General features: G+C 39.6%; 1 protein-coding gene across 2 annotated transcripts; it reads left to right on the top strand.

Annotated features, from left to right (window-relative positions):
- Positions 1 to 487: 487 nt before the first annotated feature.
- vps26c (VPS26 endosomal protein sorting factor C) lies at positions 488 to 12002 on the top strand. Of its 2 annotated transcripts, none has more exons than XM_080040537.1 (8): positions 488 to 699; positions 2738 to 2881; positions 3820 to 3969; positions 6061 to 6141; positions 8656 to 8730; positions 9140 to 9287; positions 10223 to 10375; positions 10848 to 12002. In XM_080040537.1, exons 1-8 carry the CDS (start codon positions 643 to 645, stop codon positions 10928 to 10930), a joined length of 891 nt encoding a protein of 296 aa, XP_079896663.1. In that variant the 5' UTR covers positions 488 to 642; the 3' UTR covers positions 10931 to 12002. The 2 variants fall into 2 exon arrangements, with proteins under 2 accessions (XP_079896663.1, XP_079896662.1); XM_080040536.1 differs by having other exon boundaries at positions 9137 to 9287; positions 10848 to 11999.
- The last annotated feature ends 874 nt before the right edge of the window (positions 12003 to 12876 follow it).

Genomic DNA, 12876 nt, shown 5'->3' with positions numbered 1-12876 from the left:
TACACACACCTGTACAAGGCAAGTCAAGGCAAGTTTATTTCTATAGCACAATTCAGACACAAGGCCACTCAAAGTGCTTTACAGGGGCAAGATTAGAATACACAATACACATTAGAAAAGCGAATGAATAAAACATTTAAATTAAATAAAAATTGCAGGTTAAAATGGAAACAGAAAAGTCTTCAGACTCGATTTAAAGGAGCTGAGAGTTGCAGCAGACCTCAAGTTCTCTGGGAGTTTGTTCCAGATTTTTGGTGCATAAAAACTAAAAGCTGCTTCTCCTTGTTTAGTCCTAACTCTGGGGACTGTAGACCTGTCCCAGACGACGTAAGGGCTCTGGACGGTTCATAACGTATCATGACGTACAGACAGTAGGTGTCGCTATGCACCTAAACACTCGCCAAAAAAATCTCAAAATAAAATAAACGCCATTTGGAGGCTGATTCTGCTTTTAATCTGAAAGGTGTGTACCGGACGTCGCCTTGTTGCTATTGCAAAGCGGAAGAACAGGCAAACAGAGCATCAGAAATAGCTAAAAAAACATTGAATTCATCTCTTATATACAGTCTATGGTTCATCCGTGTAATTTCTCATAACAAACCGTTCGTTTTAAATGTGCTTGTGACGTAAGAGGGTCCAACCATGAGCGTTACTTTGGATATACGACTGAAACGAGCGAACAAAGTTTACCATGAAGGGGTGAGTAGCCTACTAACGTCTCTAGTCTGCTAACGATACGCTATTTAAACTCTACCTCTGTGTGTATGTGTGTTTAAAAATAGCCTTCATGTCAGTAACAAACAGTATATGAGGAGGAACTATTATTTATATACAGTGTTTAATGTGTTATATATAATTGAGACACATGACACTCAGCTGATGAAGGCGGTGTTACACAGAAATCCGTCCCCCTGTCAAATTTACCGCTACAGTAAACAGTACTGTCTATCTATAGTATGGACGAAACACTTGTTAAACTAATAAGGTTAGACACATATACACAGTTGCAGCGTAAGTGCAACAGTTACTGCATTTACAGCTATTTAAAAAATAGATTAAAACACATTTGTATGGGTGTTAAATGCTACATCTAGTTATAGGTTACTTCTTCCACAACAACACACAGGGTTTTTCCTGCATAGAGACATTCTTGGCGCCCCCCAAAGTGGTTCTATGCCCCCCCCAAAGGAAAATCTCCAGCTCCCTAAATCATACAAATTGAGAATATATTACGCTATTTAAAACTTCTCCAAATGTGTTTCTAGTTCAGCCCAATACAAGTCCTCCTTCCTGTAGTGCTGGGCGATTCATTGCATTTCAATTTATATTACTGCTTCCCTCCATCATGAAAACAAAATAATCGTAATAAAACTATCATTGAAACTCCCCCTTCTCAACCCCATACTGCTCTTAAAATTCACAAACTTTTCGCCTTTACTGTTGCAGTTGCGACCCCAAAGAAGTTGTTCCCTGTTGTCACCCCCCAAAGGCCCATTCTGAGCCAGGAAAAACCCTCAACTCTGCGATAAATGTTCCTACAATCACTATATTACTTTAACAAGGTTTTACATCTAGTACTCCAGCCAGAACTTCTACAGCTGCTACTGCTAAGAAGTTGAACTAGAGCAAAACTACCTAGTTAGCCTCCTATTGGTGTATGAATGTGTGTGTGAATGGTAACGTGGGAAAGGAAAACAGGTCTCCCTTGCAAAAGAGTCTTCGGTCTCAATGGGATTTACCTGTATAAAAAAAAAAAAAAAAAAAAAACCTTAGGGAGAAATCTAGTCTGGTTGACTGAAGATACTTAGATAAAAGGAGTTCCAACCACTTTGTCAAAAATTATCAAATTGACAATGTTGGCTTTAGTGATATGAAATTAAGACAAAATCAGTGAATATCTCCTCATGATCCACTAGGCTACATGTCTGTACAATGTGTCAACTGGAAAATAAATCCAGTGTTAATTCACAGCCTAGCCCTAGGCTCTGTAAACGGGCATGTTGCTATGGTGGGCCCCCTTTGTTTACATACCAGTTTACAGATCCTAGGCTGTGTATTAACACTGGATTTTTTCCCCCAGCGCAAACACACAGTACAGACAGGTAGCGGATCATGAGGAGATATTCACTGATTTTGACAACAAGCGTTCTCCAGAATCACTGACTCCACCTTTAATCAGTGAAAACAGTACTATTATTTCTGTAGTAGTTGTCCAGCCCTCACTTGTCTTGTTGTCACACACACACACACACACACACACACACACACACACACACACACACACACACACACACACACACACACACACACAATAAGCAGTTTTATTGTGTGTCATTGTTCACAGGAAGTGGTCTCTGGAGTGGTGGTGTTACAGTGTAAAGAGTCCCTCCAGCATAAATTAAATGAATGAAAATTAAAAAAAAAAAAAAAAAAAAAAAAAAGAAGCTGAACACACAATCACACACACATACACACACACACACACACACACACACCTATCTATCTATCTATCTATCTATCTATCTATCTATCTATCTATCTATCTATCTATCTATCTATCTATCTATCTATCTATCTATCTATCTATCACACACACACACATACACACACACACACACACCTATCTATCTATCTATCTATCTATCTATCTATCTATCTATCTATCTATCTATCTATCTATCTATCACACACACACACACACACAATAAGCAGTTTTATTGTGTGTCATTGTTCACAGGAAGTTGTCTCTGGAGTGGTGGTGTTACAGTGTAAAGAGTCCCTCCAGCACCATGGCATCAGTCTCACCATGGAGGGAACCGTCAACCTGCAGCTCAGCTCCAAGAGCGTCGGAGTCTTCGAGGCTTTTTATAACTCAGTCAAGGTAAACACACAACATGGACGATTAATACACACAGGAGTCTGTGTTAAAGCTATAGTGCGTAACTTCTGTCGCCCCCCCCCCATGAGGAATTCTGAGTAATTTCAACAACACTGTCAAGGTAATTTTAGTTAAAGACCTATTTCACCAGTGGGAATATGAAGGTGTATTGAATTCTGAGATCCTATGTAGTATAAATATGCAAAAAAAATTTAAATTGGTTCATCCTAGCCTGAGAAAAGTGACATCACAGAAAGAGAAATGTAGGGTTAGACAGTGAGACCATAAAACACTCTTTCTGCCTTTTCTCAGGCTAGGATGAACCAATTTAAAAAACAAATTGCACATGTATACTACATAGGATCTCAGAATTCAATACACCTTCATATTCCCACTGGTGAAATAGGCCTTTAAGTTACTTTATTAGTCAATGGTTACATTGAAATTAATCTTTCCTCATCTCCCCTCTCAAGTTCCCACACTCCAGAGGGGGTCAGAGCGCAGGGTCAGCCATAGTACAGCGCCCCTGGAGCAGTTTGGGGGTTAAGTGTCTTGCTCAAGGACACAATGGTAGAGATGGTGGGCACCGTAGATGTAATAGCAGCCACCACTAGCTTTTACTACTAACTCCCTCCTGTCCGGTGCCGGGGACTGCGCTCTGACAGAGGGGATATGAGAGAAGACACATTTTAATGTGACCATTGACTAATAAAGTTACTTAAACCTGCAGTGTGTAGAATTTTGGGTTTTATTTCCTAGCAGATTTTGTAGAAAGTAATTATAATATCCATAAGTACATTTAATTTAGTGCATAATAGCTGAAAAATGTTTTGAATAATTTTTTTACTCTCTCTCTCCCTCTCTCCCTCTCTCCCTCTCTCTCTCTCTCTCTCCCTCCCTCCCTCCCTCCCTCCCTCTCTCCTTCCCTCCCTCTCCCTCAGCCGATCCAGTTGATCAGCAGTCTGATAGAAGTGTCCAAAGCAGGAAAGATTCCGGGTGGAAAGACAGAGATCCCGTTTGAGTTTCCTCTCTCCACAAAGAGCAACAAGGTTCTGTATGAAACCTACCACGGAGTCTTTGTTAATATACAGGTCAGTCAATCGGATACCGCACTCAAGGGTTGTCCTCTGTGTGTGTGTGTGTGTGTGTGTGTGTGTGTGTGTGTGTGTGTGTGTGTGTGTGTGTGTGTGTGTGTGTGTGTGTGTGTGTGTGTGTGTGTGTGTGTGTGTGTGTGTGTGTGTGTGTGTGTGTGTGTGTCTGTTCGTCAATATCCAGAGGGGTATACTACGAAGCGAGATTAAGGGCTGAGCGAGGTCTGTTGAGTCTAAAGCGGTCTAAAGCCAGAGTTTTCAGTATCACGAAAGGTGGCTCTCTTTCTACCTGGCTAGATCACCGTGGTAACAGAGGCTGCACGGCTAACCTGCCCAGACCAGTTTTTGTTTCAGAGTTTGAGCTTAAATTCGGCTCTTATAGAGCGCTGCCCTTCAAGGAAACTACACATTTAGAAATCCCGCGGACCTGACAATATTGTCTGAGCGCTACATTCTCACTGAGGAAGCTGTTACATCTAAATTTATTGATCAGTAGGCTAAGTTAATGAACGAAACGAAGCCGTGACATTAGGCTTACAGCAGAGTGAACTGTAACATCGCGCTGGGGCTTTTTGCCACATGCATACAGTTATTGAACATGTAAAATAGCCCACACCTATACTGTATGCAGCGCCACTCTATGCTCTCCTCTCAAATGATTTTACCTGGCGATATACACACACTGGCTCTTAATAAAGCGTTCTATAAAATCACAGTTTGCAACATTATTTCACTGTGGGCTTTCTTTTCATAAGTAGCGATTACAGTTGGGACGTGACAGGTGACAGCTGTCACAGTTCGGACATCGTTGCAGACTCGCAGGTTAAGCTTCTCACAGTAGCCTAGATTCATATTTGTCCAGACTACAGGTTTTTTAATGTAGGCCTATTGGTATTTGTAAGATTCAAATAAAAGGCTAATAGTCTAAATCAAAATTGTATTCATTATGATGTGGCCCAAAACTAAATGATTTTCCATAGGCTATTCATTTTGAGACAGTGTCAGACTTAAATTACATTCTTAAGTGTGGGACTATAGGCGTAGTGCTATAAATATAGCAAAGTAGCCTATATATATATTAGGCTAAATGGTATAGTGTTTAAATCCGAGTTCAACGTTTCATTGTTTTATAATGTCACGTTACGCACTGCGAGAACGATCGGCAAGATAAATAAATAATTTCCATGCTGGCAGCATTCCACTCTCCTTAGCCTATTTGCAGTAATAGTTTTTTTCGGCTCTCTGTTTTCTGCTGTAATAATTCAGACTGACAAACTCTTCCTCTTGAATGAAGTTGGCGACACACTTTTGTTTTACTCAGCTGCTCACAATCAGTCCGTTTGTGTAAAGTTAGCGGCACAAGATCAGTCCAGTCTGTGCGGAAGCAGAGTCAAATGACGGCCAAACGCCCCCTCTCATGGGGACGCGCACAGAGCCTGAAGCTGAAACTCTCGTTCAACATAAGAGGTTGATAACTGCCTTCGTGATACCGGTTAGCTCTGAGCGAGGGTATGTGTTATGTTGAACCAGATCAAAAAAAGAGAGCCGGGCTCTGTTGAGTTTGCTTTGTAGTATACTCCTCAGGTCAGTCAATCGGATACCGTACTCAAGGATTACAATATTTTTTAATTATTATTTTTTTTTTAAATTATTATTATTATTTTTTTTTATTATTTTTTTCTAAATATTTTTTAAAATAAAATATCATGTTAGTAAAAGTGATTTTAGTTTGCTACTCACCAATATCTGCACCCAAAATGAAATAAAAAAATAGTTTTTTGTTTTTGTTTTATTATGGGAGGAGAGCCACACGTCTAACATGTTTAACTCCATATTCTTAATCAGTAAATAATTATGTGTATAATAATGGTGTGTGTGTGTCTGTGTCTGTGTGTGTGTGTGTGTGTGTCTGTGTGTGTGTGTGTGTGTGTGTCTGTGCGTGTGTCTGTGCCTGTGTGTGTCTGTCTCTGTCTCTGTCTCTGTCTCTGTCTCTGTCTCTGTCTCTCTCTCTCTCTCTCTCTCTCTCTCTCTCTCTCTCTCTCTCTCTCTCTCTCTCTCTCTCCCCCTCTCCCCCTCTCTCTCTCCTCTCAGTATTCTCTGCGCTGTGACATGAAGCGTTCTCTTCTCGCTAAAGATCTGAGCAGGAGCTGTGAGTTCATCGTTCACTGTCAGGTCAGTCACAACCGCTGCGTTAGCAACAAGAAGCTTGAAACTAGTATATACTGTTTATTAGTACAGGGACAACACTAAGAAATATACACATACAGACAGTATATACTTCATACAGTAGGGGAGAACGGGGTAATTTGTCACATGGGTTGGATGTCACATTCGTTATATCTCGCCACCAGAGCGCGCTAGCTCTGAAATGTTGATCTAAAAAAGGTCCAGAATTGGGATCAGAGGTCACATACATAGACTTCCTTGGAGGAAGACAGCTGCATTTCAGGTGAGAGGATGTTTTGTGTTTTTCATGTCAAATTCAAAATATTTTGCTTCTCAGTATTTTTCTTCTAGGCTTTTACACAATGGGTTTATAACAAAACACTTGTTACCCTCAGAAAGTGTGAAGGGTAAACTATAGTTTAGATTGTGGTTAGCAAGCTAATTAGTTGTCAGATGGTTGTTGGCCTTGATGCTAGCAAGAAATTCAAGTTGGGGTTGGTCGTCAAATTTTTTGGGGGGTTGGTTGTCACATGTTATCTCAAGGCTGCAGCCAGAAAAGGAACCCAATAACGAAAGAAATTGTCAAGCTGTATCCTCACTGACACCCCAGAGAAGGAAAGAATTGAGCAGGAAAAGGCAGCTAACATGCAAAAGAAAAAAGGGCAACAAAATCAAAACAACCCAGTGCATCCCAAACTAGACCAGCTGCCAAGGCTACAGAACGTTATGTAGGCCTATTTGTCAACTTGACAATGCAATTAAACATTCAAATTTGGTTCTGCCTCCTTGCCTTCTTTTTAAGATTTTTCCCATTAAGATAACATTGTGACAAACAACCCCATAGTGTGTGACAACCGACCCCTTGATGGGGTTGGTTGTCACAATGTGTCAGAGTGTCTTTGATGGTAAATTACTTCTTCATTACAATAAGTTGGAAAAAAAGAGAGACACACATTTCTAGCCAACACCTTAAGCTTCAATTTAATGTAGGAATGGCTATTGACAGATGTTTTGGTGATGAGCAATTCTCACTAGAGTAAAAAGTGTGCCTACTTACCCCGTTCTCCCCTACACTAGGCTTACAGGATGTTCTGGTCCCTTCAGTTGTGCAGGCATGAACAGGTTTATTTTAATGCAAATCAGCTAAAAAGCATAATAATCAATATATTATATGTATGTATTTGCTCAAGTACAAACTTTAAAGGAATACTTCACCCATACGGAACCAGCGTTCTATCATTATAAAATCACTATTATAATGTAATGAATTAGGTTTTTCTTCCCTCAGTCTTCCCTTAGTCTTCCCATGGCCCAGCTGTCCTGTTAATCCTAACCCTTACTGTGATGTCACAAGAAGGAAACTGTAGGGTTAGACCAGGGGTGTCCAAACTACGGCCCGCGGGCCAACTGCGGCCCGCGGCCCGCTTTTTATTGGCCCGCGGCCGATTTTAAAAATATAATGCAATATGGCCCTTTAAAAAAAAAAAAAAAAAAAAAAAAAAAAAAAATTTTTTTTTTTTTTGCATTTCTTAGTTAACCCACTAGTGCAGGGGTGTCAAAACTGATTGATTGGCCCTTGGCACATTTTAAAAATATAATGTAATATGGCCCTTTTCATTTTTAAATAATCTAAATGCACTCATTATATTGCAGAGAAATATGTCCCATAAAAGAAAAAGAGCATCAAGGCCATCCCAGAGGACCCTGCATAATATTCAAATTTAAATTAATATTATTATGGAAAATCTATGTGTCCTTCTCCAATAGCTTCTAAATCATCTGACACAGTGTTTACATTTTTTTTCATACAAAATTCTTCAGCTTTAGCCTCTTAATTTCCCTCTCAAAGTGCACCAGATTCATGCATTTCACTTTAAAAACTTAAAAAAATCTCCCGGGGGGGCATACCCCCGGACCCCCCTTGGAGGGGCGGGATCTCAGCTGGCTACTATTTTCACCAAGCTGGACATTAGACGTAAAAGCAGAAAACACTGGGTGTATCAATGGCATTTAACAAGAGGGGGATGTATATTTTTAATGTGCAAGTAAAGTGTTGCCGTGAAGAAGGATTACAATTTACGAAGACACTATGAAACTAAACATCAGAGCAGCTACATGTCCTGATTATTTTTGCAAAGTGGCCCGGCCCTTCGTAGATTTTTCTGTATGTGGCCCTCAGTGAAAAAAGTTTGGACACCCCTGGGTTAGACAGTGAGACCATAAAACACTCTTTCTGCCTTTTCTCAGGCTAAGATGATCCGATTTAATTTTTATTTGCACATTTATACTAAATAGGATCTCAGAGTTCAATACACCTTCATGTTCCAACCGGTGAAGTAGGTCTTTAAGGTTCAGTAAGTGATGTGGTCCTTTTAGCTAACTTCCTGTCAGTGACTTGCAGTTATCAGTCCCCTCCCTCGTCCCTACGTCACCACCTCATGAACACACAGCCGTCTTCACTTATATTAACAAAAACTTCTCCTTTAAGAAAAGCTAAATCCTGTTGTTTCCTTCTTCCAGCCTCAGAAATCTAAAGTCGTCCCCACTCCAGTAAACTTCACCATCACTCCAGACACTCTGCAAAACAGCAGAGAGGTGAGAACACAATATCTATATTTAATATATAATACTGATTCTTAGTGTTTTAAGTTTATAAAATGATCAATTAATAAAAAAATGATTCACTTTTTAAAGCTATTTATTTATATATCTTAATCTTCTTAATTCCTACTATATACTTTTTTATCTTAACTTTTATTTATTGATTATTTTATATATTTTATAAAATGTATTTTGGTTATTTCATGACCTTAATTACATAATTTCTATCTGTTTTTTTAAGTTATTTTAATTTAATTTATCTTTATTGTAGTTATTTTTTAAATGATTAAATATCTAATATTTTATCATTTAGAAAAATAACTAAAATAAGTAGAATTTCTCCCTATCAAATAAACATGGAAGCTGTATTGAGAGGACACACTTGTTTCCTTGCCAACAGAAGAGTTCTCTCCCTAAGTTCCTGATCAGAGGAAACCTTGACGCGACAAACTGTGTGATCAGTCGACCGCTGACCGGAGAACTGACGGTGGACAACTCTGATGTTTCTATCAAGAGCATCGAACTACAGCTGGTCAGAGTGGAGACCTGTGGTGAGACAAGACACTGGGTTATAATTAGGGACCTATTATACTTTTCTGTCAATTTTGACCTATAAATAATGTTGCAATGTCGGATAATCATGTTAGATGAGTCAAGATGCTGGGTTACACTTTTAAAAGTAATATATTCTATACATTTTCAGGTTCAAAATTGTAATTTGGGTTCCTACTAGTATGGTGTAGTGTCCAAAAACAACTTTCCCTGCGTTCCGAATCTCATACTCTTTATTTTTTCTATTCTACTTACTACATCTGATCGTAAAAAGAATCTAGTTAGGATGCAGCAGTAGGCATACTATTGGGACATACTTTTACTTATTTATTTCATCATAACATGGCTCCTTGATCTTGCCTCTTGCTTTTATATCTGTCTCATCCCTTTTTGTTTTCATACGGAGGCTTCGTCGATGTGACGTCACTTCACGTGCGCACTAGATTATGGGTCAGAATCGCCCAAATAGCATGCAGTTTTCAACAATAAAAATCTCGGACGGATCTAGTAGACATCTGGGGATTTCTAACTGGGGATTTTAAACACAGGCTTCTCAGAAAAGGGAAGGTGTGGAAAAAGTGAGAGGGTTGTTGTTTTTTCTCTAGTCAAACCGGGGACCCAAGTTAATGTTGAAAAACTATTAAAAAGTAAGTGATCCGGGGGCGCCTTTAGCTCAGTAGGTAGGGCGTCCCCCTCCCGGGCCGGGCCCAGCAGCGGACCCGGGTTCGATTCCCACCCGCGGTCGTTCTCTGCATGTTACTCCCCTCTCTGCCCCATTTCACCTCTGTCTCTCTGCACTGTCAAATAAATCATAAAAATGCCCAAAAAAATATCTAAAAAAAGAAAAAAAAAAAAAAAAAAGTAAGTAAGTGATCTGCTATTTTTGTCATAAATATGTCTGTCTGTCTGTCTGTCTGTCTGTCTGTGTGTCCAGGTTGTGCTGAAGGCTATGCCCGGGATGCGACAGAGATCCAGAACATCCAGATGGCAGAGGGAGACGTGTGTCACGGTCTGCCCATCCCCATATACATGGTGTTCCCTCGACTGTTCACCTGCCCCACGCTAGAGACCACCAACTTCAAAGTGGGTCAGTACAGCCTCTGTGTGTGTGTGTGTGTGTGTGTGTGTGTGTGTGTGTGTGTGTGTGTGTGTGTGTGTGTGTGTGTGTGTGTGTGTGTGTGTGTGTGTGTGTGTGTGTGTGTGTGTGTGTGTGTGTGTGTGTGTGTGTGTGTGTGTGTGTGTGTGTGTGTGTGTGTGTGTGTGTGTGTGTGTGTGTGTGTGTGTGAGTGAGCAAGCGAGTGGTTGTCTTGTCCTTGGGCAAGACACTTCACCCTCCTTGCCTCGTGTGAATGTCGATAGTTAGCCTGCTGCTATCGGTGAATGTGTGTGTGAATGGTAACGTGGGAAAGGAAAACAGGTCTCCCTTGCAAAAGAGTCTTCGGTCTCAATGGGATTTACCTGTATAAATAAAGGTTGAAAAAACTGAAATAAAAAGATATTTCATATTTTGAAGCCCCTTTGAGACGAAATTTAACAATTTTTCTTTCCTTTTCTTCCAGAGTTTGAGGTGAACGTTGTGGTGGTGTTTCATGACGATCATCTGATCACTGAGAACTTCCCCCTGAAGCTCTGCAGAGTCTGAGGAGCCTCCCAGTGTCTTTACAAGCCAACGTGCTGCCATAGACAATTATGATGAAATGAAAATGGTTGCCTTGTAATTCGGGGTTGTTCCACAGCCCTATGTTCCTGAAATTGGCGATTAGGTTCAGGCATCACAGTTGGGTGGTTAGGGTTAGGGTTAGGGTAAGAACAAACACACACACGCACACACACACACACACACACACACACACACACACACACACACACACACACGCGCACACACACACACACACACACACACACACACACACACACACAGGGTTAGGGGACAGGGAGAGGTTAGAATAGGAATGAAACACACCCAATCAGATAAACAGACAAACCATTCTCTATCATATATTACTTAAACATGTGGGACCATTGGGCTGTGGGAACATACACGCTCCCTATAATTCACCATGACAGCAGGATCTGCACAAACCGGCCACGAGAAGAAATTATGGATTGTTTGACCGAACATAAACCTGATATTCTTTCATAATTATGGCCAAAAGTGTTTAAAAAGGTACAACTGAGTATTAAACCCACATTAAGGGTATAAAAAGAGCATTGTATTTCAAATGTTGAGAAAGAAATGTTGTTTTTTTTAAATATATTTTTTGGGCATTTTTATGCTTTATTGATAGTGCAGAGAGACAGAGGTGAAATGGGGCAGAGAGGGGAGTGACATGCAGAGAACGACCGCGGGTGGGAATCGAACCCGGGTCTGCTGCTGGGCCCGGCCCGGGAGAAATGTTGTTTAACATTTTGAATTAATTCTCAAAGAACAATATCTCCCACGTGATGATGATTTTTTCCTGTGCCTGCTACTAATACTTGTAAAAAAGTACAACTTAATTCTGGAAATGCAGAATAAATACAAAATATTTCCCCATGATGTTGACTCTTATTAGCCTGGTCCAACCAGACCATCGTACTTCATTTCATTTGTACAAATTAAATTTGGCCGGAAGTAGGTAGGCGGGCGTAGCCAGGCGAGCGTAGCCAGGCTATCCCCTTATACCCCTTTGTACAATAGCAATCAGTCCTTTGTGAAATTTTTTTTGTAACATTGTTTTTGAGTTCAATAAATGTCAAACTGTCGAAAGTGAGTTTTGAACATTTTATTAATTTTTTTTTTTTTTTACAGACCATAAGTAAAATGAAGTTACCGTATATACTGTCAATTAAGACATTGTAGGACACTCAGAGAATAAAAAACAACATGCTAGTATGTGGCATTAACATCAAAAAATCCCAATTTAGAGTCCAGATTTTATTTTTCCAGAAATTTCACATGCAAATTAACCTTATAACGCACTTTATATACCTTCCAACTTTTCATTTAAATGTCTGAATTTGAGATTAAATCAGAACAAAAATTCCAAATGCATTTTCCTATATCCTGCATTTTATAGATACTAAGTTTGTCTAAATGTGATACTTGAGTCATTCACTGGCAAAAATCTTAAGTTTTTTGCCGATTATATATTAGCAAACGTCATTTATAGCTCAGAAAAGTATAATAATTCCCATTTAAATGTCCCTAAGTATAACCCAGTGTCCTGTCTCACCACAGGTAGACAGACAGGTAACAATTTGATTTTGTTTTCACTTTTCGAAAAGATATTGGAGTAAGATATATACTATTGAGCGTAAAGTAATACTTGATTCAGTCCGTAAATTAGTTTTCTCCACATTACAGCTAAGGAAAAAATTAGGAGACCACTCCAAATATTCAGTGTCTCTCGTTTTACTATTTATAGGCATATGTTTGAGTAGAATGAACATTTTGGTTTGATTCTATAAACTACTGACAACATTTCTACCAAATTCCCCCCCAGAAATATTGTCATTAAAGAGCGTTTCCATTAAGTAATGTAGAGATGAAGATTGAAGAAAAATCCAGACTGGTCTCTTAATTTTTTCCCCGAGATGTATATAGTG

Source organism: Ammodytes marinus (genome assembly GCF_949987685.1).
Source record: "Ammodytes marinus genome assembly, chromosome: 14".
Taxonomy (NCBI): domain Eukaryota; kingdom Metazoa; phylum Chordata; class Actinopteri; order Uranoscopiformes; family Ammodytidae; genus Ammodytes; species Ammodytes marinus.
This window is presented reverse-complemented; position numbering and strand designations above follow the sequence as displayed.

What these genes read in the sequence shown, in the direction of transcription:
- vps26c (XM_080040536.1), top strand. Translation starts at nt 643, where the DNA reads ATGAGCGTTACTTTGGATATACGACTGAAACGAGCGAACAAAGTTTAC. An exon ending in CTTTTTATAACTCAGTCAAG is followed by an intron (nt 2,882 to 3,819) that starts GTAAACACACAA and finishes CCTCTCCCTCAG; the next exon opens with CCGATCCAGTTGATCAGCAG. An exon ending in CTCTGCAAAACAGCAGAGAG is followed by an intron (nt 8,731 to 9,136) that starts GTGAGAACACAA and finishes CCTTGCCAACAG; the next exon opens with AAGAGTTCTCTCCCTAAGTT.